Source organism: Apteryx mantelli, chromosome 18, assembly GCF_036417845.1.
Source record: "Apteryx mantelli isolate bAptMan1 chromosome 18, bAptMan1.hap1, whole genome shotgun sequence".
Classification (NCBI taxonomy): domain Eukaryota; kingdom Metazoa; phylum Chordata; class Aves; order Apterygiformes; family Apterygidae; genus Apteryx; species Apteryx mantelli.
In genome coordinates, this window is record NC_089995.1 from 1,101,444 (window position 1) to 1,127,510 (window position 26,067).

General features: G+C 46.9%; 2 protein-coding genes across 6 annotated transcripts in view; both read left to right on the top strand.

Annotated features, from left to right (window-relative positions):
• The window catches only part of EPB41L1 (erythrocyte membrane protein band 4.1 like 1), a 94,557-nt gene extending 77,894 nt beyond the window's left edge, over positions 1–16,663 (top strand). For all 5 annotated transcript variants that reach the window (XM_067307922.1, XM_067307919.1, XM_067307920.1 and 2 more), the window contains 8 exons: positions 4,451–4,849; positions 6,512–6,598; positions 7,138–7,218; positions 7,486–7,548; positions 8,923–9,018; positions 10,416–10,496; positions 11,582–11,698; positions 13,414–16,663. In XM_067307922.1, coding sequence (XP_067164023.1) covers positions 4,451–4,849; positions 6,512–6,598; positions 7,138–7,218; positions 7,486–7,548; positions 8,923–9,018; positions 10,416–10,496; positions 11,582–11,698; positions 13,414–13,422 — 933 coding nt within the window. In that variant the 3' untranslated portion in view covers positions 13,423–16,663. The remainder of the gene's footprint in view (positions 1–4,450; positions 4,850–6,511; positions 6,599–7,137; positions 7,219–7,485; positions 7,549–8,922; positions 9,019–10,415; positions 10,497–11,581; positions 11,699–13,413) is intronic.
• A 1,172-nt stretch (positions 16,664–17,835) lies between these two features.
• AAR2 (AAR2 splicing factor) lies at positions 17,836–25,607 on the top strand. The gene is made up of 3 exons (XM_013961539.2): positions 17,836–18,711; positions 20,913–21,142; positions 24,226–25,607. Exons 1-3 carry the CDS (start codon positions 17,955–17,957, stop codon positions 24,391–24,393), a joined length of 1,155 nt encoding a protein of 384 aa, XP_013816993.1. The 5' UTR covers positions 17,836–17,954; the 3' UTR covers positions 24,394–25,607.
• Positions 25,608–26,067: the final 460 nt, after the last annotated feature.

Sequence of the window (26,067 nt, forward strand, 5' to 3'; positions counted from 1 at the left end):
CTGTGAGAAAGCATCCAGAGGGGAGCCCAGCATGGAAGCAGAGCACTTGCCAGCTGAGAGTGGACAGGAAGAGCCCAAAGAGAGGAGAGAGGAAGTGATTATCAGAGAGCCAGGTCTGTCCAGGCCATGTCAGAAATCTGAAGAGGGGCAAAGGTCTGAGATTTCAGAGCCAGACTCTCACCAGGGAGAAAGCAAGGTGGGCTTAGAGGAGCGTGTTTCTGCAGCCTTCAGGAAGCAGGAGGCCAGAATGCCAACCACAGCCACAGAGGTCATTAAAATTAAAGTGAAGTCTAGTGATGACAAGACTGAGACTTCCTCTACACAGAGGATCATCTACTTAGGAGATATAGAGGGAGATGAGAAGGAGAATAAAACACATCTGCTCTCAGAGGCCAGAGAAAGGCTTGGCTTGGAGGAGGGGCTAGAAACTATGGTAAATGAACCAGGGCAGGGCTCAGGGCCCACAGCACCTGCAGAACAAGGGTCCCAGTCCACTTCCTCAGTGGGTGAGCAAAAGAAACCAGTATCAGAAAAACCTGCCGTACAGCCAGACCACTGTGAGACAGGCTGTGATGAGACAAGCCCTTTGGGACATCCTCACTCAGAGAAGGAGGAAGTTTTGTCAGTACAGCAGGAACGAGCATCTGCTGGGCTGACAGGTCATGAAACACGAGAGGGAGATGAAGCCATATCATGTTCCCAAGAAGTGGAATTGGAGAAAAAGGATCTGCAAAGACCAGCAAGAGAATTTAAGCTCTGTGCCCTGGCAGGTGAAGGCAGAGGAGCTAAGGACATGCAGCAGCAGGGCAAGGTGGAGAACCCAGCACTGAGACTGGCTACGGGAGACCAGCGGGGCACAGACAGTTCCACAGCAGAGTGGGAGGTCTCAGAAAGCATCATTGCAGAGGGAGAAGAGGAAGAAAGCTCCAGAGTGGTTCTTCAGATGGAAGAGATAGAGACTAAACCACCCCCTTCAGCTGTTCCTCAGCAGGGCCATCCTGGTGCCACAGAAGGGTCAGAGGAGGATAAACTGAATGCTTCCACCCCTGGGCCCTTACCTCAGCAATCAGACCCTGTCTCTGCAGAGCTAGCCCAGGATGCGGGGCCAGCCCAAGACTCACAGCCCAAGGACAAAGGGCTGGCCCAAGGCACCAGCCCTTTAACAGATGTGGAAATAATTGAGAATGTGAACCCCATAACAGAGGTGACACTCAAGGATGCAAGCCCCATAGCAGGTAAAGAAGCACTCAAGGACATGACCCCTGTAACAGAGGTGGAAGTACCCAAGGACATGAGCCCTGAATCTGAAGAACAACTCCAAGACATGGGCTTTGCTGCAGGAGAAGCACACCAAGATGCAAGTCCTGTCATAGGACAACCACCCCAAAACACAGGTGGTGCTGCAGTGGAGCTCTCCCAGGTCAGAGATCCAGTCTTAGGGGAAGTGGTTCAAGACACAGACCTTGCCACAGGGAAGGCAGCCCATAGCAAAGTCCCTGCCACAGAAGAGCCACTCCAGGAGGAAAAGCCCGTGATAAAAGAGCTGTCCAAAGAAATAGAGTCCATGTCAGGGGAGCTGCACCGAGATAAAGGCAATGAGATGGGAGAATTATCTCATGACAAAACTCCTAGCCTAGAAGAGCTTCTTCCCAAGGCAAAAGAAATGGAACTACAAACTGGAGCCATAATAGGAGACCTGCCCCGAAAGGGTGCTGAGGTTGGAGGGCCACTCCACACTGCAGCCCCCAAGGCACGAGAGCCGCACTGGGACTTGGAGTTTAATGTGGGACAGGCTCTGCAGGATAGGAGCTCTATGGTACAAGAAACCACCAAGGACAAGAGCCCTGTTCCAGAGCAGCCACTGCAGGAAAAGTCTCCTTCTGAAGAAAATGATCATGTCCTGCATTCCCACTCCCCTGTAACAGGATCATGTCAAGGAAGCAAGTTGTACCAACCTTCTACCTTTAGATATGAAGGCAGGGTAAAACTGCAAGCTAGCAGTGGGATACAGAAAACAGAGTCTGGGCCACTGATGTCCATTGCTGGGAGGATAGAAGCTACGTCCCAAGAGCATGGAGATATCACTGTGACACTGGTTTCAGCCCCACTCCCAGGGGTCTGGCAGGATGGCAAGATGTATGAGAAGACCTCAGTGGCTTCTAAGATTAAGATGTTTGAGCAAGGCAAAGCTGAGCATAGGACAGCGCAGGAGGGACAAGAGCGCATGCCTGAAATTGAGACAGCAGTGAAAAAAAGGGAGAAGATGGATCTGGCACAGGACACACTTTTGGACACAGACCTCCTCTCATCTTCCGTGGTGTCAGCCATTCCTGTGGGATCCATGTCCAGTGTGGGCTCCTTAGCCCTCAGACAAGGGGTTGGTTCAGGAGACTCATCCCAGCCTCTGTCTCTAAAAGAAGATGTTTCTGTTGATTTGGAGCATGAAGGAGAAGATATTGCTGATCTTGCTTCCCCTGACTCCGGCTGCGAACTCACACTGGCAGAAGCCGTGGTAACTCTTCCAATGAACTGTCCGGATGGAAAGTTCATACGCATGTTGTGTGGCTCTTTATTATCATATTCAATGGCACCTCACACATCCATTGACTGAGACCCGTCGCTTTGCATCCCCTGTCCTTTTATGTATGTGTGTGTAGTCGGGCTTACTTGCTGAATGCAGATCCGCTGGCCAGTTGGTCCATCAGCTTTTGTTTTGTGAACCCCGACAGTTTGGCTACCTGGAGAATGCCAGCCGCTAACCTGAAAATGGGCACCCAAGCTTCGTGTCCAGGAGCAAGAAAGGGATACGGGGTGGGGGGTGGCTTAAAGAGCTGTGAATCTGTCACAGACACATACACACACCTAGCAGCAGCGTGCCCACGCTTCCAGCTTCACCCTTGCATTTCTTACATTGATATCCCTTCTTGCTTGGCTCTCCAGCCTCACCCATCCTCCCCTGTCTTTGGCAAGCTGGTGGCTGGATGATGAAATAGCTTTCTTCTGCTCTTGTAAGCACTAGATCAACTCCTGTAGAGTTCACTTCTTTAAAACTAATCCTTTTCTCTAATCCAGAGCAAATCTCAGGAACCAAGTGGGGAAGAAAAGGATTTATCTGACCCATCAGTAAAATCCAGCCTGAAAGAGGACAATTTAAAGACTGCTATTCCAGTAGTCTTCCAGGTCTCAGTGCTGTTTTACTAACTACTTCTTACCATAGTATGAAAGCTCACCTTAACCATCTGAGGACTGTATGCTTCCAACTCCTCTCCCATTTGCAGAGCTGTTATGTATATATTTATATATATACACACACATATGTGTATATGGGTGTGTTCCTGTGGAGTTTGTTTGACACCCTGTTTCTCATACCTCTCAACCTCCCAGTAGTGCAAACAGAGGGCACCTGTGCTGGCAGAGCCTGGCCAATTGGAGGGCTGGCTCTGGCTGCAAATGCTTGGCCCGGAGTCCAAGAGAGGGGTTTCCTATGGCATCAGTGGGCTTAGAGCAAATCCTAAGGGAGAAATGCGTAGAGTGAGATGCAAAATAAAAAAGAAGCATGGATACAGATTTCCCATTGCTTCATGGCAAAGAGTGGGAAGAGGAAGTTTACCCTCTGATGGCAGAGTTGAGAGGTATGTCCATGTTTGGAGAGGAGCTAATGGAGAGAGGCTGTCCCTTGACTCTGATCGTGTTGTCAATTACACTGATTAAACATAAAATCGGTCAATTCTTTGGTGTCATCCCTAGTTGTGAGGCCTCTGGAGGTGGAGTGTTTTGTCAGTGCTGCTGATTTAGCCCCACTGCCATTTTGCAGGCAGCTGCCATGGTGTGCTCGCGGTTGGCTGCGGGTGAGTGCCGGGCCCTCCCTCCCTCCCACATGAAGGCTGGGGCGATGCTCTGCCAGGGCACAAGGCAGATACTCCTTTTGGGGCAAGCTCAGTGGAATTGGCAAGCTCCTTTGCTTCTCCCTGAACATATGTGGCTGACGGGGCCCTTTTCTTTTGTTCAAACTCTTCTCTCTTTCTTTCCCTTTGTTTCTTTTGGTGCCCAACTTTACTGACACGTGATAGCATTGGCGTCTGAACTGTTTCTGAATGTCTCTTAAAAGACCTGTTGTTTTGCACACATCTGCTTTCACCAGGTGCACTGTGATGTGCCTCCAGGCTGGCCAAGCATTTCTGTGGGACTGACCCTTTTTCTCATATGATTAATTACCAATAGACTTTTGGCAAAATCAGATTGGGTAACTCCCCCCCCTCCCTGCAAAGTTGCTGCTGTCAAAAAGGTTTCAGTTTCCATGCTTGAGTTGTGTTTGACTTTACTCTGTGATGTTTGCTGCAGCCTTCTTTTTCCTCCTCCTCCCCTTCTTCCCCCCATTGGCATAGGCAGCTCTGTTATGCCACTTGATGCTCACAGTCTCAGTCTCTCTCCGCCTTTGTATCTTATTCAGAGAGCGGGCTTGAGGGAGGGTGCCGAGGAGAAAGCTAAGCCACCTCGGCACAGGGCTCCCGAGAGTGACACCGGGGATGAGGAGCAGGACCAGGAGAAGGACTCAGTCTTTCTGAAGGACAACCACCTGGCCATCGAGCGCAAGTGCTCCAGCATCACGGTTAGTTCAACATCCAGCCTGGAAGCAGAAGTGGATTTCACGGTGATTGGTGACTTTCATGGGACAGCCTTCGAGGACATATCCCGGAGTCTGCCTGAGCTGGATAAAGACAAGAGTGAGACAGAAGATGAAGGCCTGGCTTCCTCCCAGGATACTGAAAAAGTAGCTCCTGGACTTGAAGAGGATGTCAAAGGAGGGGAGAAGGTCTCCCAGCCTAGCCCAGAAGTATCCCAGCTAGAGGTACAAAAAGAGAAGCCACCCACCAAGACTGTCTCAGTACCATCATCTCTCGGTGTTCTTTGTCATGGTGCCCGCTGTTGCTGCATTGGCCTGTAGTCCCACGTCTGTTTGGAAGAGCATGCTAGCTTTCAAACAACTCCGTGTTCCTGTCCGGTTTAACTGTTTTACCCTAACACAAGCTGTCATCTTTGTTGCATGGTTATTTCAATTTAGGCAGGTGCATGTCTGTCGTGTGTGTTCTGTGCATCTGCTAACCAGAAGTCACCTTCTTCTCTTAATCCACTGTGTTTGGCCTCCTACTGTGTCCCTTGCACCATGATAGCATGCTGGCAGCTGGGAAACGCATGTTTCTCTAATCAGTGACTGTCCCTGTGTTTTGCATGAAGTCAATGAATAGCTTCCATAGTAAAGAGAAATGCCAACTGCCAACTAACCTCTCTCTGATTGTGCAGGGGGTGGGAGACGTTTATGGAACAGCTGGTAGGAACAGCCTCGAAGGTCTGGGAGGGTCTCTGTTAGGGGAATGCTTATAATTGGGCTAAGGAAACTGCATGTGGCATGTCTATATAAGTGGAAGTTGAGTGTATACCACTGAGAAATGACAGGAGAGCCAGACTCATCTCACATGGAATGTAACATTGCCTCTGTGCTGGGCCAGGGCTGTGGTATCCCCTGTGCGAGCACCCAGCCCCTAGACTAGCATCCGAATTGGAGATCTCCTCCCTCTGCCTGGCCACGTGCTCCAGGCAGCTGCTCTGCAGTGCAGACCGTGAGCCCTTACTGGCAGGTAAGTCCCCACTCTGCTCCCTAATGAGCTGGTGGCAGGATGAGTCCAGACCCAGAGCAAGGAAAAAACAAAAGAATAAAAGGTATTTTCTCCAAATCAGCCTGTGTGGTGTTTGATCTGAAACTCTTGCGTGGATCGTGTCCTGTGACATAGGCTGCTATGCCAGGGATAGTGAGGTACTGCGGGTCCATGGCCATGCACTGGGCAGGGGTGGTCGTTGGCTCAGAAAAGTGGGGGACTCACTGGGGGCTGAATCAGGCCTGAATAACCATCCCCTGACAGGACTTCTAGGCTGCTCCAGGTCCTCATAGCTGGGAAGTGCTGAAAACCTGTCTCCATTCCTACGATTTAGTCTCCATCTGTCACCAAGGGTGTGATCACAACTGTCTGGAACTAAGGCAGACTCATAAACCTGTGTCAGGTCAGTCACAACTGAAATGAGTTTAGTGGATCTCACCCAACATTAGAAGACCAGTTTGCCCTAACCCATGGTGTATATAAATCTATGGGGGGAAAAAAAAAATCTGGTGATGGCATCCGGTTCAATTTGGGGTATGTCAGTCATTTGGAGCGGTTTGCATGGTAGCTGTCTGCCCTCTGGTAACAGCCTGGCCTCTGCTGTATGTTCTTGAGGGTAGAGCTCTACAGTTTCTCCAGACACTGCCTGTGTCCTCATGGATCCCTTCTGGCTGCCTTGTGCCCACAGGGCTATGAGCTAGATATGGCATTTGCAAGAGAATAGGGAGGCACTAGTTGGGTGTGGTCTAGCGCAAGAGGAGGAATTAGACATGTCCCATGGGGCAGTGATGTTTCTAATTGAGCCCTGGGAATAAACAGTCTAATGCAGTTGCTGACTTGCTGTGTTTCTTCTGCAGTCGGCAGTGCTGAAAACAGATGCCACAACTGTTGGCCTGGTGTCAGGCATGAAGAAGCCTGAAGCAGAAGCCTCTCCTCCCCACAGGGTATGTGCCGCAGAAGCAACCCAGGTGATGTGGCACCTTGTCCTGCATGAGGCTGGCTCCAGGGCCAGGGAGCAGAGCTGGGTTCGTTCTCTCATTGCCCTGTTCCCTGGTGGCTCTGCAGAGCCTCAGTCCATCAAAAACTGCCCCCAAACAGCAACACTGTGAGGGCAGATGGCTGAGCAAGGCCACTGGGTTTCTCTGCTTGTCCTGGTCTTGCTGTAAGCCCCAAGACATCAAATCAAAGCCCACATGCATTCTGTGTTTACTTTTCCATGTGAGTACCCCTTGAACCCCTCCCCTACACATGCTTCCCTCACCTCATCTCCCATGCTGCTGGGCGGCACTGGTGTGCAGGGATGTCTCTGGAGGGTGACACTCACTGTATGTGCTGCACAGTGCTGCTGGGCATGTGTCTGTGGCCATCCCACAGCTTCCCAAGCCATGTGCCTTGGCAGCGAGGGAAATAAAGCACTGTTTCTGCTAGTGTAGCTCCCTCAAAGGTACCTCCAAACTCACCAGCTTTCTTTTGCCTTTGGCAGGTGGAAGGAGGCACCCCAGGCAGCAAAGACGCAATAGCCACTTCCCACACTGTCACCACAGAGACCATATCAACAACCTCAGTAAGCAGGGCTGACTCCTCAGGGTGTGAGAAGGTGCTAGTGTCCCATTCAGTTCCTCTGCTGTGGTTGTGTCCTCAGGGCTGGGTGAGGGGGACTGAGAGCAGGCTGTGAGGCTGGGGGAGATGGGAAAAAGAAGACCTCAGTCCTGTTGTTAAAGGCTCCAGAGGCTGAGGGAGATCCACTGTATTTCAGTGCTGCCCTCCCAGAGCAAGCTCCCTTTGCCCTCACGTTGGTCCATGCCAACGCTCCCATGTGCTCTTCTTTCAGGACCACGGCACCAAGCCTGGGAAGGGGACAGGACCCATGACAGACCTTCGTTCTGTGTCACCGGTGAGTGGAGGGCATGGCGCCACTGCCTGAGGCTCAATGCAGGGAGGAGGCCCGGAGGAAGGCGGCCTGGCTTCTGAACACTAGAGCTGGGAACTGGCAGCCTGTGCTGGGTTTAGGCTGCCTTGGCCAGTCACTGTTGGCTACCCAGGAGGCATGCTCATCCTACATTTCCAGCACCAGCACCCTTGGCTGATGTGGTGGTACTGGGCAAGAGTGGATGGATGCATTGGTGCCTGAGGAGGAGAAGTTTGGGGAGCAAGAAGGCCATGAACCCCATGCCTGTGGCCTCTTTCCTGTGCCAGACTCGCACTTTGAGCATCAGCTGGAGGAGGAAAGATTCTGAAAAATAGACAGTCCCTGGTGAGGTCTTAAGCAGGCTGAGTTTTCCTTAGCCCTGGGGTTCCTACCTGGCTGCCTCAAGTTCTGAATTTGTGTACCCAGGGCAATGCTCAATGTCTCCTATCTTGCAGTAGTAGTAGTAGTAGTAGTAGTAGTCACAAACTCTTAACTTCTTCAGAGGAGATAATAGTCATCAACAATCTTGCCCAGTGCTCAGCACTGTGTAGGACAAGGCCCTCAGAGCAGGCCTTCCTTTATAAAGTGCTTTTCTGCTTAACTACCTCTTCTAGGTGCAGTCAAACCTGGCTAAATGCCTTATCTTGCCCCAGGCTGGTCACTTAGTGAAGCTGGAGCCCCAGGGAGGCAATGCTTGGCAGTGGATGTGGCTGGGGAACCAGCAAAGGTTTCCCAGCCATCTCCACACAAAGCAAGACAGACAAAAGTGCTGCATTTGGGGGTGGAGTTAACCTGAGAGCTCTGCACATAGCGTGGCCTTGAGGGTGGAAGCAGAGGAATCAAATGCAGCAATGAAATAATCTCCGTGCTGGAGATGGCCTTTTCTGCAGCTCTCTGGGCTTGAGCTAATGTCTCCAGTTGGAACAGTGCAGCATGTCTTTTCTCTTGCCATGGTCTACCCTCTGCAAGCCAGGCATATGCTTGGCTAAATGGCTTTGTCTTGGTGGGAGGTGCAGGAATAGCCCTCGTGTAGCATGTCCCTTTTGTGCTTTTATTCCTTCGCTAGGCCTGGCTCTCAGTCTCCTGTAAAAAGGGAGAATCAAGTCCCCACTGATGTTCTGCTCCCATGAAGGGTGTCTGAGGAGGACAGAGGCTGCAGTAGGTGAATGAACCAAGCTCTTATTCAGCTCTTATTCATGGCTCCATCAGGTAGAAGGAATAAGATGGGGGGAGATGCTCATATCAGCAACAGGTGTTGAAAACTTGATGTCCCAAATCTTTGAAAGTCACCCCTGGAGCCAGCACTAATGTCTTCCCCTGCAGAGGTCCCTGCTGACACAGGTGCTCTCTGTCCTGTAGATCACCGGCAGCTCCACTGGGAAGGAGGTGCTCACCAGCATATTCAGTGCCACTGCAGAAACCCTCTCCACTTCCACCACTACCCATGTTACCAAGGTAAGAACATCTGCAAACATGGAAGCCCTATGGGTTTCTGATGAAAGATGCCATTGGCATTTGGAGAAGATAGGAGAAAATGCTACTGTTCTCCTTATGAGCTGAAAAAGTGTGTGCTGTCCTGTAGGGGATCATCAGCCAGCGCCATTCCCCGCGCTGCTGTCCAAAAGACCCAGCCCAATTCACCCCTGTTGTACAGCAGGTCCAGTTCAGCCAGGTATGACCTAGGGGGACTTCGGGCATGGACAACCTGTGTTTGACAGACATTGGGTGTTTGTCACCATTACCCACGTGGACTGTGACTGCCAGCCACGTCCAGTTGTAGGTGCTGGTAAATCAGGAGGAAAGGGAGTCATTGGGTCAAGGCGGAAGAACAGATTTCAGCACTGCTGACCTCTCTGCTCCCTGAAGCCACTTGCAAGGATGGAAGTGACTCTGCTTTAGGCTGCCACAAGTGCATATGAAAGTCCCTGTCCATGCAACTGGTGTGTGTATCCAGTTTAGAGCCAGACCCCAGATCCCCCTTTCCCGGAGCACTCCACTTCCTGTCTGCTATGGTGTTTGTTTTTGGTGTATTGGATTTATTAGAACTGGATTACTGCAGACAGGGGGAACAGATGTCAGGAAATTAAGTAGGGGGAGCTGCACCAGAGAACCTCACCATTGGCCGTCTTGTTCCCAAATTAAATGCACATAAATGAAAGCTGAAGCTCAGTGAGAGACCTGGGTGAGCAAGAGTGGTGCTCAATACCTGCAGCCTGGCCCTTTTGTCACTCTTCTCTCATGCACTGTTACTCCCATCCATGCTCTCTCACACTCATGATTAGCTGTGTCCTCTGTTGCTGTAGGCTGACTTTAATCATACATTGAATCAAGGTTAATGGGAGGCGTGCTAAATTATTGTGGGAGTTTCTGAGGTGATGCTGGGATTGTCCTTCCTCTGGTGGCTAGAGTTCCTTCTGTTTTTTTGGGTGCTAATAAATCCCCCTTACACACAAGTAGAGGCAGTACATCATTGACTCTTGGATTTGGAATCTTTTTATTATCCATCTTGTGACCACGTGGCCACAAGCTATTATCCCCCAGTCCTAAAGCTTGTACTACAGCCGTCCTCAGCCTTCTGGTTTGCTTCTTGATGTGCATCCAATCTGCATTCGTGTGGCTAATGTCACCGTAGACAAGGCTTTGAGAGAGGGCAGGGATCGTGTTTAATGCAGCATATTTAGGACATGAACCATATAGGGTTTTAAGACTCTGCATTAGTTGTTTGCCCCAGAAGCCTGCAGCCTGTAGGGCTGGTGTGATGCCCCAGCCGTGCCATGGTAAGTGGCAGGATGCTGCTGCCAGCAAGGAGGGGTGCAGGCTGGAAATGAATTATGTTCCTTTTTGTATTGCAGACTGTGAAAGGAGGGTTTTCAGAGACCAGGATAGAGAAGCGCATCATTATCACAGGAGATGAAGATGTGGACCAAGACCAGGTAGGAGCAGAATGCTGTGGCTTTGTTTAGTTGTAGCTGCCCCTTGATTGCATCATCGAGTGTTCCTGGTTCTTTGCTCCTTCACTCTGAAAACCGATCCCTCACATCCCCAAGCCTACTGGCTTTGTCCAGACTGCGGAAGAGCGTGGTAGTTCATTTCTCCTAGGGGTACAGTGGTACTCACAGCAAACCCTGTCTCCGTCTTGGAAGAAGTGACAGGAATCATCACTCATTTGCCCTGTGAAAGAGCTGGATCATTTGATTTATACTGAGCAAGAACTTCCAGCTCAGCTCCCACCAGTGCCTGTTGAAGGAATGAGTCAGCAGTAAGGATTATGTTCCAGCACAGAGTCCAATTTTGGGATTGCCTTTTTCTTTTCTTACGTTAGTTTCCATTTGCCATTTCTTTGTTGAAATACTCTGGAGTGACCGAGAATTCTCCTTTTCTTTCCTGCAGAGTCTCACTACAGGTTGATGCAGTCCAAATAGCTGTGTTTTACATTTACCACCTTAAGAAAAGGAACAAAAGGTGACAACCTTTTATGATGAAATAACAGAGACTGACACAAATCTCTGGGGCTGCAGGCTCATTTTCTTGTGACTTCATCCTCTGAGATTTTTTTGCTTTGCAATTTTTTTAAAGGTCCAAAGTATTTAAAAAATTGTCCCGAGCAGGATTTAAAATAATTTTTAGACTTTTTAGGATCATTCAGAATAATGAATTTAATTACAATAATATTTTAGATTTTTTTTTAGAGTTTTTTGGCAGAGAGAATTGATGTTGCTTTGCTTGGGATTCATTAGCGAGCCTGGAACATTGTGCATCTCTGCATGCAAACAAGCAAGCAAGTGAAGAGCAATACACAAGGCATCCCAATGCTTTTCTACAAACCCCCAGTCAGTAGTAGGTTGCAGACTTTTCTTTCAGGCCATTATGCATAAGTTCAGTTTTGCACCTCTGCATTCACATTCTTCTGGAATCGCATTCAGGTCCAGATATTTTTTATACACTAACTCATTCTGGCAATGTTCATATCAGATTTCAGGAAAGTGATGATAAACGCTTTCATCATTCCGGTTTCTAGGCACTGGCTTTAGCAATCAAAGAGGCAAAACTACAGCATCCTGACATGCTGGTAACCAAAGCTGTGGTATACAGAGAAACAGAACCTTCTCCAGAGGAAAGGGACAAGAAACCTCAGGTAGGTAGAGAAGTTACCAGGTATGATTTATACATGCTGTATAAGAGATATATGTAACTGTACAAGTATCTCTGTGTATCCCTTATGCCCTGTGTTGTGAAACTGCACAGTAGAGTTCTTTGCAGAAGTTCTTTCAAGACAGCAGCACAGTCTTCAATATGACAGTTAGATGATTGCCCAGACAGAGCATCCCTTATGTCCTAGCCACAGCAGACTTCAGCATAGCATCCCACTACAGTAGCATGAGGGATGTGCCTGCTGGCAGGCCCTGAAGGACAGGTACCTGGGGTTAGGCAAAGCAGTTCTGTGAGCACTGTTTCTGCCTCTTCCCATGCTACACTGCATGACCCAATTTTTACTCCCTGTGTTTCTGTACTGGCTTTCTTTTCCTCCCAAATAACTTCAGATTTCCTCCCAGGGAACTCTCTGTGGAGTAAAAAGAAAGAAATTATGTGCTCAGTGCATGGGATTTATTCACCTCCCTGCTTTAACAGGCTAAGGCACATTTCTGCAATTGGCCACAATTAATGTTGGGGTCTAACTCCATCAGCTGCTGATAGGAAGAGCTGCTCCAAGGCACTAGGAGTGGCATCTCTTGGACCAGCAATTCCAGTCCAGCCCAATGTGATGGTGACCTCAGGTGTGGCCGCCTGATTGTGATTAGAAAGCTGGTGGCCATGTCAGCAAAAGCAGTGCTCCAGTGGTCCCCTTATTGTCTTGGTCAGTAGAGGAGTCAGAATCATTTGCATGTAAAGGAGGAAGGACCTTCTCATCCCTCCGGGGCAGGGAATGGCAGAGGTGATGCCTGTTTTGTGGATAGGCTGAGAAACTTGGTTATTGGTTCTGCAAGGCCAATCCCAAATATTAGACCAATATTTGCAAAAAAAAGGTTTTAATGGCCATTCAGGTTCCCCAGGTTGTCCCTTTATAAACATGCAAGCGTGGGTACGAGCACACAAGGTTTGCATCTCCCAGCAGATGCCCCAAAGCAGACACAGTTCCACACACATTTTTCTCCAGGTTAAAGCTGGCTTGAGGAGGCCTGCACCTACTCTTAACCACTTATTCTTACTCCATGCTGCACTTCACTCCCCTCTCAGCTGGGTTGGTGCAGCTCTTTCATAGCACTGGTTTTATCCAGACTTTTGTATCAGAGCAACTGAGCGGCAGAGAAGCATGGCAGGAGAAGGGGAGCTTTTGAAGCCAGCTTCACTACTAAAAAATTGTACAAGGAGCTATGTCCCCAGGCAGACTCCAGATGCCTCTTGGAAACATGATTTTGTTTCTTGATCCTATGAAGATTTTGATATGCAGCTTTTAAGCTTGGAAAAGATGACCACCTCTGTTGTAGACTGGAAGGTCAGAAGAGACTGTTGCATCTGTCTAATCTCACCTCCTTCATAACACAGTACAAACAACCAAGCCCAGTCATTTCTGCATCTTTTAGGGAGCCAACCAGTTTTGATTTAATGGCTTAACGTAAGGGAGACTTCAGCAGTGATTCACTGATAGCTTTCCCATACACCAGCACCAGCTCAGCAAATTCAGAGGTTTTTGTAATTACCAGAGGTCCTGGTAATCAAGGGCAAACTGTGGCCCCAAACTGTTTGCAGTTTTATTGTCCAGTGCCCTCAGACAAACAGGAGCCCTTTTAGAGACCAATAAGTAAGAAAGAGAGCACTCCATGACCAGTCCTTTCCATCTGCCTTGTACAGGAATCTTGACCACCATGTTCACAGAAGTTGGCATCTGTATTCAAGCCTGGAGAATAGTGAAGAAGGATTCTTCATGCTGGATTTGTCAGCAAGACATAGACATCCTGGCTGCAATGTTCATGGCGAGAGACAAAAATTAAAAAAAAAGGAATAGCAAATATATTATATATATATATACATACATACATACATATATATATATATATATATATATAAACAGGAAACAAAATGCATCCTTGCACTGATGCTCTATGCTGGAAATGAATTACAAACAACAACATCAACAACAAACAAAACCAACCATCTTTGCAGATAAGTTGAAGAATTTACTGGATTGGTGGTAAAATAAAATTAAAAAATCATGATAATAACAATAACATTGTTAAAAGTACAATAAGCCACCGTCTTGCATGTTACATAAAAGGATACACAATCTTGAGTTCATTTGTTGCACACTGAATGGAAAGGAAAACTGCTTTGCAACAAAGCAAGAAATAAGCAAAACGAAATAAAAACCACAAGCAGAAGCAAAACCATTTCCCACCTCTGGAAAGAAGAGAGAAACCATTGAGTTTATTACTTTAGAGTTATTTTCCGATTTGGAATGTGTGGTTACACCCTTTTCTTCATTCCATGCTGGTTCTTTTGCATTTTTGGGGGTTCTGTTAATTCTGCCCCTTCTGTTCCTTATCTTCTTCTCTGTGCATTTGTCCAAGCTCTTGTTCTCTGAAGGTATTTAGGGATGGATTTCATTTCACACAAAGCAAATTATATGGATATGGTTTCTCATTTATAAAAATGCAGCCTGTAGGGGTTTCATATGGATGTGCATTTAAGTTATGAATATTATTATATATAACAAGGGGGGAGGGGGGAACAATATTAAAATAATTCAACAGTGCTGGTAAATATGATGATGACATTTTTAAATTATTAACTATTTGATTGACTGTGGTTGGTGTATTTTGAGACTCTTAGATCATGCTTGGGACTCTTAGCCCTGCAAGAAGAGAATGGGGACGGTTTCAGCCACTTCTGTTTTGGGGGGGCAGGGCAGAGGGAGAAAGACAAGACACGTCCTGCTGGCTGATCCATGTGGAAGCAGGAGAGCTGGGTTTGGTGTCGCAGTATACCGTGTTTGGGATTGGTTGGTCAGTGGCAAGTTGGAGGGGCAAGGAAGAAGGTTCAGGCTGCTGTTTTTGCAGCCCAGATGCTAGGCAGGAATGTTGCCTGGCCCCAATCCAAAGACCTTAGAGTCAGCTGGGAACAAGCTGGCAGCGTGGTCTTAGCTCCTCTCCAGCCCACTGAGCCGTGATGATCGTTGAGGTTGTTTTGGTTTGTTTCTGGACCCCAGTAATGAAGTTACTCAAGCTTTGTAGTAGGAAGGATTGGAGACAAAGAGGAGTCATTTCTGCCTTGCTTCCCCCACAGCCCAGGTGCGATGGCAAGGGCTGCCCAGGGCATTGTGGGCTACATGATGGCAATGGCAGGGGTGATGCCAGTCCTTTCCCCATCCTTGTCTCTGGGTGCTGCTGATGGACAGGCAGTGGAGAGCCCACGTTGTCTCCATCACTGCGGAGTGCCCTGAGTGTACAAGGCTGGATGGCAGAGTCCAGGCCCTCCACATAAGAAGGTCCGTGTTGAGGAGATGTCAGTGAAGCTGCCTTTCCCACAACTCATCGCAACTTGGCCTTTAGCAACAGGCTTCCTCTATGGCTGCCTTTGGAAGGGGATTATGGGCCAAGGCTGGAGCCTTGTACACTGTGAAGCAGGCAGTTAGGGTGGACATGGAACCAAAATCAGAAAGGAAAAGAAATGAATGGGTTTCCTTTTTGGAATTATCTCTGTCTCCTGCAGAAACAGAAGGGCCCACAATTCTGCACTATTTGCCTTTAGTCCTCCACCCCTCACGCAGACTGTGCCCAGAGTAGGTGCATTTTACCAGTTCCAGCAATGGATCTGAGGATGATCCTGAACAGGGAGAACTTGAGCCGTTAGGATATTGTGGGAGCATACTTTGCTCACTGAGTTTCCTTGAGAGAGAGCTTGTTCTCTGGCAGCCTTGGTCCACCAGTCACTTGCTATTATGTCCCCATGAAGTCTGTTCTCCTTCAGGCATATAAGATTCTTCTACAAGCATTAAAGACAGGCTTCTTGAGAAGTGAATAGACTTGCTGGCTAATGCCAATAAAGATCATTTCAGGTTTCTGATGAATTCAGTCATGTAGTCTCCCCCCAGATTCTGTCTGAGTGCTTTCAGTTGCTTGTAACTTACTGCTTTTAGAGACCAGACCTCAAACCAAAAAGAGTTAAGGCAATTGCAGAGGCTTCTTTTCTCTCTTATATTTTTAAATACACCCAAAACAACTGCAAAAAGCAGTCACACTTTCTGAAAGAGACAGCAATCGAGATAGGACCTGTTCGCAGTGCCTGTACAGGGCATTCAGCCCATCTTGCCTATTAGCAATGGTCCGCACATCACGTTGGTTGTTCTTCAGCACACTTTGTATTTCAAATCCAAAGGAGGCCCCATGTGGATTTAGTAGTCATACAACTGAACTACAGGCCACTTTGAAACTGAATAGCTGGTTTTGAAATCACACATACAGTTATAAAGTCAAAGGTCACTGTTAAAATTAGTAGCCTTACACAGTTATAGAATTGATGTGAAATTGGACTCAAACTATTTACGTTTAGAGTTAAAAAAACCTCAGTGAGTGGATCCAGTTTCCTGCCTTTCACAGCTTGTTTAATGGGTGACAATATTTAAAAATAAAAAAGAAAGAAAAAAGTTTGCTTCTTGTTCACCTGGCAAGGTGTGGGATTCTGCTATTTAGTAATGACTAACATTCATTATGGCCCTGGCTCTCTCCTAGCCTGCCCATCACATTACTGCCATTTCAGAGAGCTAATCACCATTTGTTTTCTTCCAAGGGCCTTTCTGTTGAAAGGGGTGGGAGACATGAGTGCCTGTTTTTACCTGATCCCACAAATTCATTCCAAACCTGGTCTGCAATTGCATGAGTAATAATGACAATAACAATAATAATATTTATTTTTATTTGAAAAGCACCTTACCAACCAACTGCAATGCTCTGTTGTTCCTTCACTAATTCCCCTTTTCTCTTCCCTTGTTCTTCTTCTCCTTCCTGCCTTCAGTCATATTCCTTTTCAGTGCTTGGTGGTGTATGCGTGTGTGCTCACTGTTCTTGTATTCAATAAAAGTGAAATAAATGTGTTTGATGCTGAACCAGCTTGTGGCATGAAATGGACTCTTTCCCACAAAGAGAATGGGCAGATTAATGGAGGAGCCTTGGGACCAGGGTCTCTGCATATTAAAATACTGGACTCTTCCCTGTATTGTCCTAGAAGATGAAGCAGATGCCAGTTCTGGGCATTGCAGACTGCTGGGGGAAAGGGTGGAAGAAAGTCGCGTATTCTTCACACTGTATCCACTAACCATCATCTGTTTGCCTGAGGTAGCAAACTCAGGATTGCCAGTAGGTAGATTATGAAGACGTTCAAAATACACAGAGAACAGGGCTGCATTTGTCCTTGAGGGTCCTGACTGTCTTTGAATCCTGGTGGGATTCTCGGCCTCGCAGTCCAGGCGAGAGGAAGGCGGTGGTGGCTCCTGCTGCTGGGTGCCTGTGACACTCAAGTGAGAGATGCCCTCTTGTTACTGTGCTGCCACGTGACATTTCTGCATGTGTGGGGTGAAAGACAATCTCTTCATCTAACAGAAGCTCAGATTTTGCAGGGACAAAAGCTAAGATTTTTCAGAGATGCTGCCAAGCTGCATCGCCACCACCTGGGGCTCGACCTGAGCCCCCACAGGCTGAGCACAAAGGACAGACAGGATTAGGCTGGGGGCTGAGGGGAGGGACTGCCAGCCGTGGGGTGTTGGGGGGGCTGAAGGGGGGGACGCCAGCTGTGGGGTCTGTGGGGCCAAAGGGGAGGGACTGCCAGCTGTGGGGTGTTGGGGGGCCGAAGGGGGGACGCCAGCTGTGGGGCGCCCAGCGGGGGGAACCAAGGGGAGCAGCTTCCAGCGGCGGGGGGAGCTGTGGGGCAGGGGGCAGGGACGGGCTCCCAGGACATCCCTCGGCTGGCCAGAACGGGGCCCCGCGCCGGCAGTGGCTGCCCCGGGGCCCCGGCTGGGCGGCTCCCGCTCCGGCTCCCGCTCCCGCTGGGCGGGAAGCGGCCGCCGCGCCCGGAACGGGAGTGCCGCGGTGGTGGGGCAGCCCGGGCGCTTTTCGGCGAAGGCGCGGTGGGCGGTGCGGCGCGGCGGTGGGTGCAGCCGCTCTGGGGACGGGGGGAGGCGCGGCGCGGTGGGAGCGGGGCTCGGGGAGGCCGGGGAGCGGCGGGCGGGCAGCGCACTCGGGCCTGGCGGCGGTTTTCCCCCGCGCCGCCCGGCTGCGGCGATCGCGGCCTGCGGGCCGGGGGGGGGCCGGGGCAGGCCGGGCCGGGCGGTTCCCTGGCGGCCCGGGGACGCGTGTGTCTGCGTTGGACTTCCGCTTGGCTCCCGCCGGCGGCCGGGCTCCATGGCGGCACTGCAGCTGGACCCCGAGCTGGCCAAGAGGCTCTTCTTTGAGGGCGCCACTGTCGTCATCCTGAACGTGCCGGAGGGCACCGAGTTCGGCATTGACTACAACACCTGGGACGTGGGCCCCCGCTTCCGCGGAGTCAAAATGATCCCTCCGGGCGTCCATTTCCTCCACTACAGTTCTGTCAGGGGAGCCAGTAGCCGGGAAACGGGGCCGCGCACAGGATTCTTTCTAAGCCTGCAGCAGCGAGACTTGCGGGTGCTGCGCTGGAACCCCACCAACGAGGAAGTGGATCTTACACCAGCAGCCCAGGAGGAGACTGAAGCCATGAGAGTGAATCTGCAGGAGATGGACAAGTTTCTTGGGCCCTATCCATATGAGACCCTGAAAAAATGGATTTCCCTCACCAACTTCATCAATGAATCAGTGATGAAGAAGCTGCAACCAGAGAGTGGGCAGATCTGTGCCTTTTCAGAAGTTCTCCCTGTGCTGGCTGGGAAGCACACCAAGGACCGTGCTGAACAGAACTTGCCCCCATATGACACAGAATGCAAGAGCTATGCTGAAGGTATGGCACGGCTACCCAAGATGAAACTGAAAGCTGGCACTGAGATCAGATTCACAGAGCTGCCAAAGCAAATGTATCCCGATGGTGCTACTCCAGAGGAGATAACAAGGCATAGCATGGACCTTAGCTATGCTCTAGAAAAAGTGATTAATAAGCGGTACTCCAGCCAACCTCACGATTTGCTTGGTGAGTACATAGTATCCCACTAGTAGAATACTTATTCACTTTGGAAGAATTAAGTTGTTTTGTGGTAAAGCAAGAGTCCCCAGGTGAAACCTGCAGTTCTGTGGACCTTAAAGCCTCAGGGCTCAAGTGTGCTCTTATAATTGTGACTAGACAAAACAGTTTATACAAGCTACAAAGTTAGAGTAGCTATAGGGTATATTCCAGTTGCACTGATATGAGAATCTGGATGCTGTTGTGCTCGATGTCTAGAGTGACCAGGCTGCCCCACTAGCCACTTTTGTTCCTGGATGCTGCAGTAACATGTTTGGAACCCAGATTGCCTCAGATTAATTCAGAAGCATAAATCCTAGTTGGGTATGAGCTGAGGTGTGGTTGCGAATTCTCCCTTGTGCATGGAAGGCACATCACATTGCATCTAATGCAAATAAATTTTGTTCTGTGGTGCCAGCCTGATGATTTGTCTATCAAGCGATCTTCTAAGGACAGAGCTTAGGGAGTCCTGAGACCGCTGAATGGATCAGGACATCTTAATCTTTAGATTCTTGTTCCCTTTTTCCCAGCAGCTCAACCTTTGGTTTTTTGGACAAGTTGCTTTGCTTTGTAGGCCTCCAATTCCCTTTGTATAAATTAGGGATAATGATGCTTCCATGCCATGTGGATTTTTATGTTTTAGGCTTGATGTTTTCAATGAAGGTCTCAAAGGTTTGTGAAGTAACTTAGAGCAGGTGAAGAATGAACTGTGCACTAGGGAGGCAGCTCTCCTTCTTACATGACTCTGGTTGTCCCTTTTGCCCTCTGTATTCTTTTCAGTACAGTCTGTTTCCTTCAAAACCTTCTCCTCTCCCACCTTGTAATTTGGTCCTAGCCCTCTCTTGTCCCAACTGATGGCTTTTCGGTAAACAGTAAACAAAAATAATCCTTTTACTAAATGCTGCTTTGACTGTTGGTGAATACAACTGTCGTGGAAAAGTTGAGCTTTGTGAGGAGGTCATAGCTTGTGCAGATAGCACTGAAAGTACTAACCATAGCTAGAACAGAATGGATAATTCTAAACAAAAGCTGTTGATGAAGTGTACAGATGACAGTCAGTTAAGTGAGTTTTAGTAATCTGGTATTACATTTCCCAGTAGTCAGTTCCAAACACGGTTAACTAATCAGCAGGGTGGGCCTTTCCTTCTGCTCTGTTAGAGCAGGAGGAAGATGGGAGGTCTCTGCTGTGGGCTGCTGGCGACCCTCTGTGGCAGCATTTGGGATTTGTGAGCTCTACTGCAAGAGGGTAAGACATCCAGTGTTCACGGGCACGCTGCGAACTGCATCTCTCAGTTACTGGGTCTTGATTACTTGCCAGCCTTTTCTGACAGCTTGTTATACAAATTAGTGACAACTCTGTGAAGATCGTTGAGTGTGTTTTTCCTGAGCAGAATGGAATGAGGACTTGGGAACCTAGCTGAACTAGAGCCTCAAGGTTACTGAGGTTTGGAATAAGCCTTTATTTTCCCCTTTTTTCTTTATTAACCTTATAAAATTTATTCTTTATCAAAATTATTCTAGGACATACAAAGACTAATTACCTCAAGGGTATGTAAGGTTCCCTAGTGCTTTGGGGAATGGTGAGGCTGTCATTCTGGCAAAACAGCTGATGCTAAACATCAAGTGAGACTGAACCCTGATTCTTAATTCAGTGAAGGAAAAACAACCATTATGTATTGCTCACATCTTCCTGTATTCCACACCCCTGTGTTCCACACCTCCACTACCTCAGGGCAGTAGGATTTGCTATCCTGTATGATTTTGAAAATTCAGGCATAGAAGGAGCAGAATGCTTGCAGAATAACAGCAATCTCTGTTTTCTCATTTGGACACCATGGAAGATTTTGAGAATGCAGGCAAGTCCTGAGGTAGCAGTATACTCTGATTGCCAGTAGATTCTCCAAAGTTGACCATTATAGTTATAAGGGATCCTGCCTGATCATGCTATGCTTGTGCTCCAGCTGAATAGCAGAGCATTAGGAAATAGTTGGTGCTTGGAGTATTGATTGCTGTTTTCAGAGTCACTGGGAGAATAGGGTGCTGTTCATGAGTAAAAGGCAATCCCCGTGTTTATACAGTCATTTTCAGAGCTTTCAAGAGGATGTGTACCTTGGATATGTTTCTAGTTTTATGAATATTTTGTTTTGTTTTCCTTTCCTGAATATGTGCAGCTGAGTTGCAGTTTGCTTTCATCTGCTTCCTGATTGGGAATGTGTATGATGCATTTGAGCACTGGAAAAGACTCTTAAATATCCTGTGTCGATCTGAAGATGCCATAGGGAAGTATCAGGACCTTTACACAAACCTCATTTCTGTGCTGTATCACCAGCTCAATGAAATCCCAGCTGATTTCTTTGTGGACATTGTCTCCCAGGACAACTTTTTAACCAGCACCTTACAGGTATGTTTGTGGCTGTCTCTGCGAGTGACTTAAAAAATGGGAGTGGGAGAAGAGGACATACAGGACATCAGAACAAATTTGGGGAGGATTTTCAAGAGGAAGTAAGCTACTATTGATCTGCATAGGAGACAGTGAGTCTGTGTGCTCTAAGCATGCTCATATTCTCTTTTATTTTTTCCCTGCATTCTTTACACAGAAATGCCACTTGCTTGTCTTCTCTGAGTTTTGTCTGCTAAAGTTATGCCCAGAAGAGTCTAATGCAGCATAAATTTAAGTTAGTCTCTATAGAAAGGCCAGCAAAGTGAGGCAATGAGAGGAAAGACTAATGAGAATATAAGTAGCTGCAATACAGAATGGAAGCCGTGTCTTTTGCCAAGAAACTATACTAAAAAAATAATGCTGAAGGTAGCCTGTTACATTGACATGGCATTCATCTATTTCAGAGTTTTGGAGCAGTGTATGTAATGCAAGTGAATTGCACCAGCATACCTTTTCTAAAAATGACTAAGGTCTTAGGCTACATTAAGCTAAACAGCTATGAGAGAGGCTGAGCAAGTGCAGGGCAAGGTCTTTTTATGTGTTTTTTCCAAATGCCATTCATTCTAAATATATATATAAAATGTGTCATAAAAGACTGATGATATTGACTTTGGTCAGCGTGAATGGTATGATGTTTTGTATGCAGAGAAGTTTCAGTGAAACCTTTTTGAGCTTAGGGCACTGATAGCATATTAAAAGCTTTTCCATGCCTGTTAGAATCACATTCATTTCCTAGAATCACATTCTTATCTAGAAGGAATTTACAGGTAGTCCAGAATGCAGAAAATACTCTGCTTATGCTGAGACAGGTATGACAAATCTTTATAATTCAGTACTAGTAAGACCAGTTACTCCCACTCACTGAAATTATACTAACAGCTCAGCAAATAGACAAGTTTTATATCTAGGCAAAATTCAGTTAAAAATAAAACCAGATATACACATATAACTCAGCAATGGAAATTTAATCCTAGCATGAACTGTAGTAAGTTATGTTGCAGTGCTTGGTGTAAATTGTGTATTACCTTCTCCTTTCTCAAAGACAGTGATTGCATTTCTGTACCTGTAATTCCAAGTTGCTGCTTTAGACCTTTTTTTGTTTATTTTTGTTTTAACTCACTGGGTAAAATGAAGTGGGAAGCATTGCTTAATCAAGAGAATGACTTCACTTGACCCCCCTCTGGGCTTTTTCAAATTTGATTCACAAAAATCTTGATTTTTGATTTTTTGGGGGGTTGTTTTTTTTCCTATCCCATTTCAGAACTGGAAAATCCAGCTCTATTTTTAGCACACTGGCAGAGCAACACTTTGCCCTATCAGATTACAACAGTACAAAAGAATGTGTCAACCAGCCACTCTTTCCATCTGATGGAAATTTTGGAAGCACATCTGTCTCTCTGATTTTCTTTCCTTTTTGGGCACCTAAGTCTTGTATGCCCTTGGAGTTCATGATTCTGTCTTTTACTTACACAATAGGAGCTGATGCCTTTAGTGTGGCAGTGTTGGTTTCAGTGATCATTGCTAACCCCAGCGGGGATCACTGCATTCCCAGCAACACAGAAGAAATTAATGGTTTAACTCAGCCTCTCCTTGTTAAAAGTTCTCCAGTTCTCTGCACTGGTGGGATTTCCCTGATTGTTTTGAAATAGTGCCAAAGAACCTCTGATACTTGGATTACCAAGCCACTTTATTTATGCAGCTGGCAGAGTTATAGATATAGGCAGGTAGATTGGAAGAGGTGCAAAATGGAGGTGGGGAAAGTGTATTTGAATGCAACAGCTTTATTTTTGGAGTTTGATTTCAGGCAGAAAGAGTTTAGCAAAACCACCACTGAATATGCAGTCTGCACAATGTTTAAAGAAAAAAAAGGTTTATGAAATAAGTAATTTATTGTGAAATTCATTGAAGAGAAATGTAAAGTATAACCTTATAATCTTTTACTCTTTAATGTGAGTCTTGCTGTGTAAAGGAGTTCTGTTGGCCTTTCTGTACGAAGAGGTATTTTAAAGAGGCAGCTTCACAGCAGAATGAACAGGGGAAAGGCAAATGATCACACACAAAGCAACAAACTTTGCTTTTCCTTTTCAGTGTTTTCTCCAGCTGTCAGTTGACCTCTTCCAAACAGGAGCTTGCTTTGTCCCAAAGGGGTTTCCCTTCACTTCAACCCTGCAATGCATGTTTCTTTGGGTTTGAAACATAAGTTTCTTTCTTTGGAAATGAATTTTGGGTCACAAGTTCAGTACACTAGTAGAAGCAGGCAGGTGAAAGATGGGCTCTGAGGCTAAATGCCCTGTTTAATCAGACATGGATGCTTTAACTCTCCAAAATGCTAACAGAAAGCTATGAATTTGTGAAAAGTTAATGGATTTGTGTATGTTTGGATGGTGGTAGTGGCGGGGGAACCACCCTTCCTTAAAAGTTATTCCGGACTGCAGCACCCTGTGCTCAAGGATCTTCAGGGAGTGGCTGTGCTTGGGATAACTGAACTTTTTCTAGGGAGCTCCCATTCCTTTCTTACCTCTAAGATTATTTTGTTAAAAATGTCCTCTGTCTTTCCTAAGCTGTTGGTGATACCACATTACAAGAATACTTTGGAGGATCTCCTGGTCCATCCAGCTGAGAAAAAGATGGGTATTATTCCCTTTTGGCCTTGTTGACTCGTGCTGTAAGATGTGCTGCAAGTTCTCATCTGTCAGTTAGATTTTTTTCTGTTCAGCCAGTTAAGCATATTTTGGAATCCCATAATACAGATTGTTACATGTATGCTCATGCCTGAAACAGAACTGACCTTATTTAGTACAAATATTTCTAATGATGACTCAGTGGAATGAAGACAGGATATCTGTCTTAGTTGTGGGTTGAAAGGGGAAGTGTAGGCTCTGTTTAGATAACCCATAGTTAGAATGGTTTCCAGGATGGCCGATTCCTTCCAGGTGGGGTTAACCTGAAATTTTAACTGGCGCACCCTATTGATGAAAGCCTTGCAAGAAACAGACACAGCTTGTGCCACTGAGTTCTTACTGACATCTACTCTGTTTTTTTAGGTGTTCTTTTCCTACACATGCAGTGCTGCCACTGACAGGACACTAAGGAAGAAGGCTGAAAAATTCAAGGCTCATCTAACAAAGAAATTTAAATGGGACTTTGAGGCAGAGCCTGATGACTGTGCTCCTGTAGTGGTGGAACTTCCTGAAGGAGTGCAGGTGGACTAAGCTAAGTGCTCACTTAAAAACAAACAGCTGTTTTAAGTAACTTTTTCTCCACAACCTCCCTAACCTTACCAGCTTCCTAGAGCCTGCTTCTCCAGCTGATTCCTCTTCCTGATACAGAAGCAGATGTGAAAACCACAGAGGCATTCCTTGCTTTGTGAGGAGACCAGAATTATTGGACCTTTTCAAATGTTGCCATGTGGCGTCAGTGGTTACTTTGGACACCTCATTTTTTTCTAGCTCTTCTGCAGCAACTCCTCATTCTGTAGTCAGCCAGACTACTAGATCCCTGGTCTCTTCCATCTTCCCTGGGCTAGAGGTGACACCCTGTTCTGAGAATATTTGTGTTTTAGACATGGAGCATTTGCTGCTCTGGTTTGATGCCTCCAGAGTGAGGAGTGTAAGCCTACATGACTGATCATCACAGCTTTCTGCAGCCTGACCCCAAGCTGTGAACCATGAAGTTCTGCTCTTTCTAGGCTTGCATTACAGGGATATAATCAAAACTGTTTCAGAACTGTTGGATACTTATGGTGCTTAATGTGATTTGTTGGAATGGCATGTTGTAGAGGAGAACTGAAAGCCACAGCAGAATTCCTTCCATTCTATACCCCTAATATTGAGGTATCTTATTCCTCCAATTCTGTTAAAAGCCTTTTATATTTACTGCTGACACTGTCTAGCCTGATGTAAAAGAGTATTAACAGTCTGGTAACAAGAAATACAATCGTTGGACAGTAGCCATCCATGTTTCAAAACAGAAAACAGTCAGAGTGAGATAAAAGGTCAGACTTTCTCATGAACCAGGCCCTTCTGTCTTGTTATGATCGAAAATCTTAAGTGTTTTCACTGGTGCCAGTTTCTCCTTTCTCTCCATTCCCCTAGGTAGGCTGTACGAGAACTGGGTGCTCATTCAGAGTTTTGGAAACATTGTAGAATGACTTTAGTGTATTAGCAGCATCCCTGTTGTGTTATCTCATAACATGTACTCTGAAGTGTATAATCACTAAGCTTTTTAGTTTTTGTTTTTTTTCCTCCCTCCTCCAAATGAGAATCCCTGCTGTGTAGGGATCTGGTCCTTCAGCTTGCTTGTTATTTTCTACGTTATTAGACTCCTTCAGGAATTTGTCTGTATGCATGTATAACAAAATACGCTGTTTGTTAGTCTTTTATAATTCAAAATAAATCTCTTCTCATAGGCTTTCCTACAGAAAACATCTGTACAAATTGTTTGTTAGTTATTTAGCCAAAGCTTATAGCACTGCGGTACTGCCCTGTCTCTCATTAGGATGTCCAGTGACTCCAGAAGTAACATGGGAATGATATCCATGACATCCAAGAACAGCTCATAGTTAAATGGTACATGGTGTTGCCTGGTGCAAAATACAGCATATTCTGGAAGGAGCTATGTGGTGATGTATTCCCAAATAATGAGGTGCTTGTCACAGGAATCAATTGTCAGAAGCCATAGTCTACTGCCTTATTGCTATCTGCTCCCCTTCCTCAAGGTTTCTGTATGCTTCGTTACTCCAGTGTCTTGGTTTGTCTGTTTTAAATATTGACCACAGGCCCTTAGGGGACATTACCCCAATTTGGCTGGTGTTGCTGCTGACAGGGTGTTTTGCACTTAAATCTTTGCACAATTTCTTGTCCTGAACACCCCTGAAGTTTTTTATA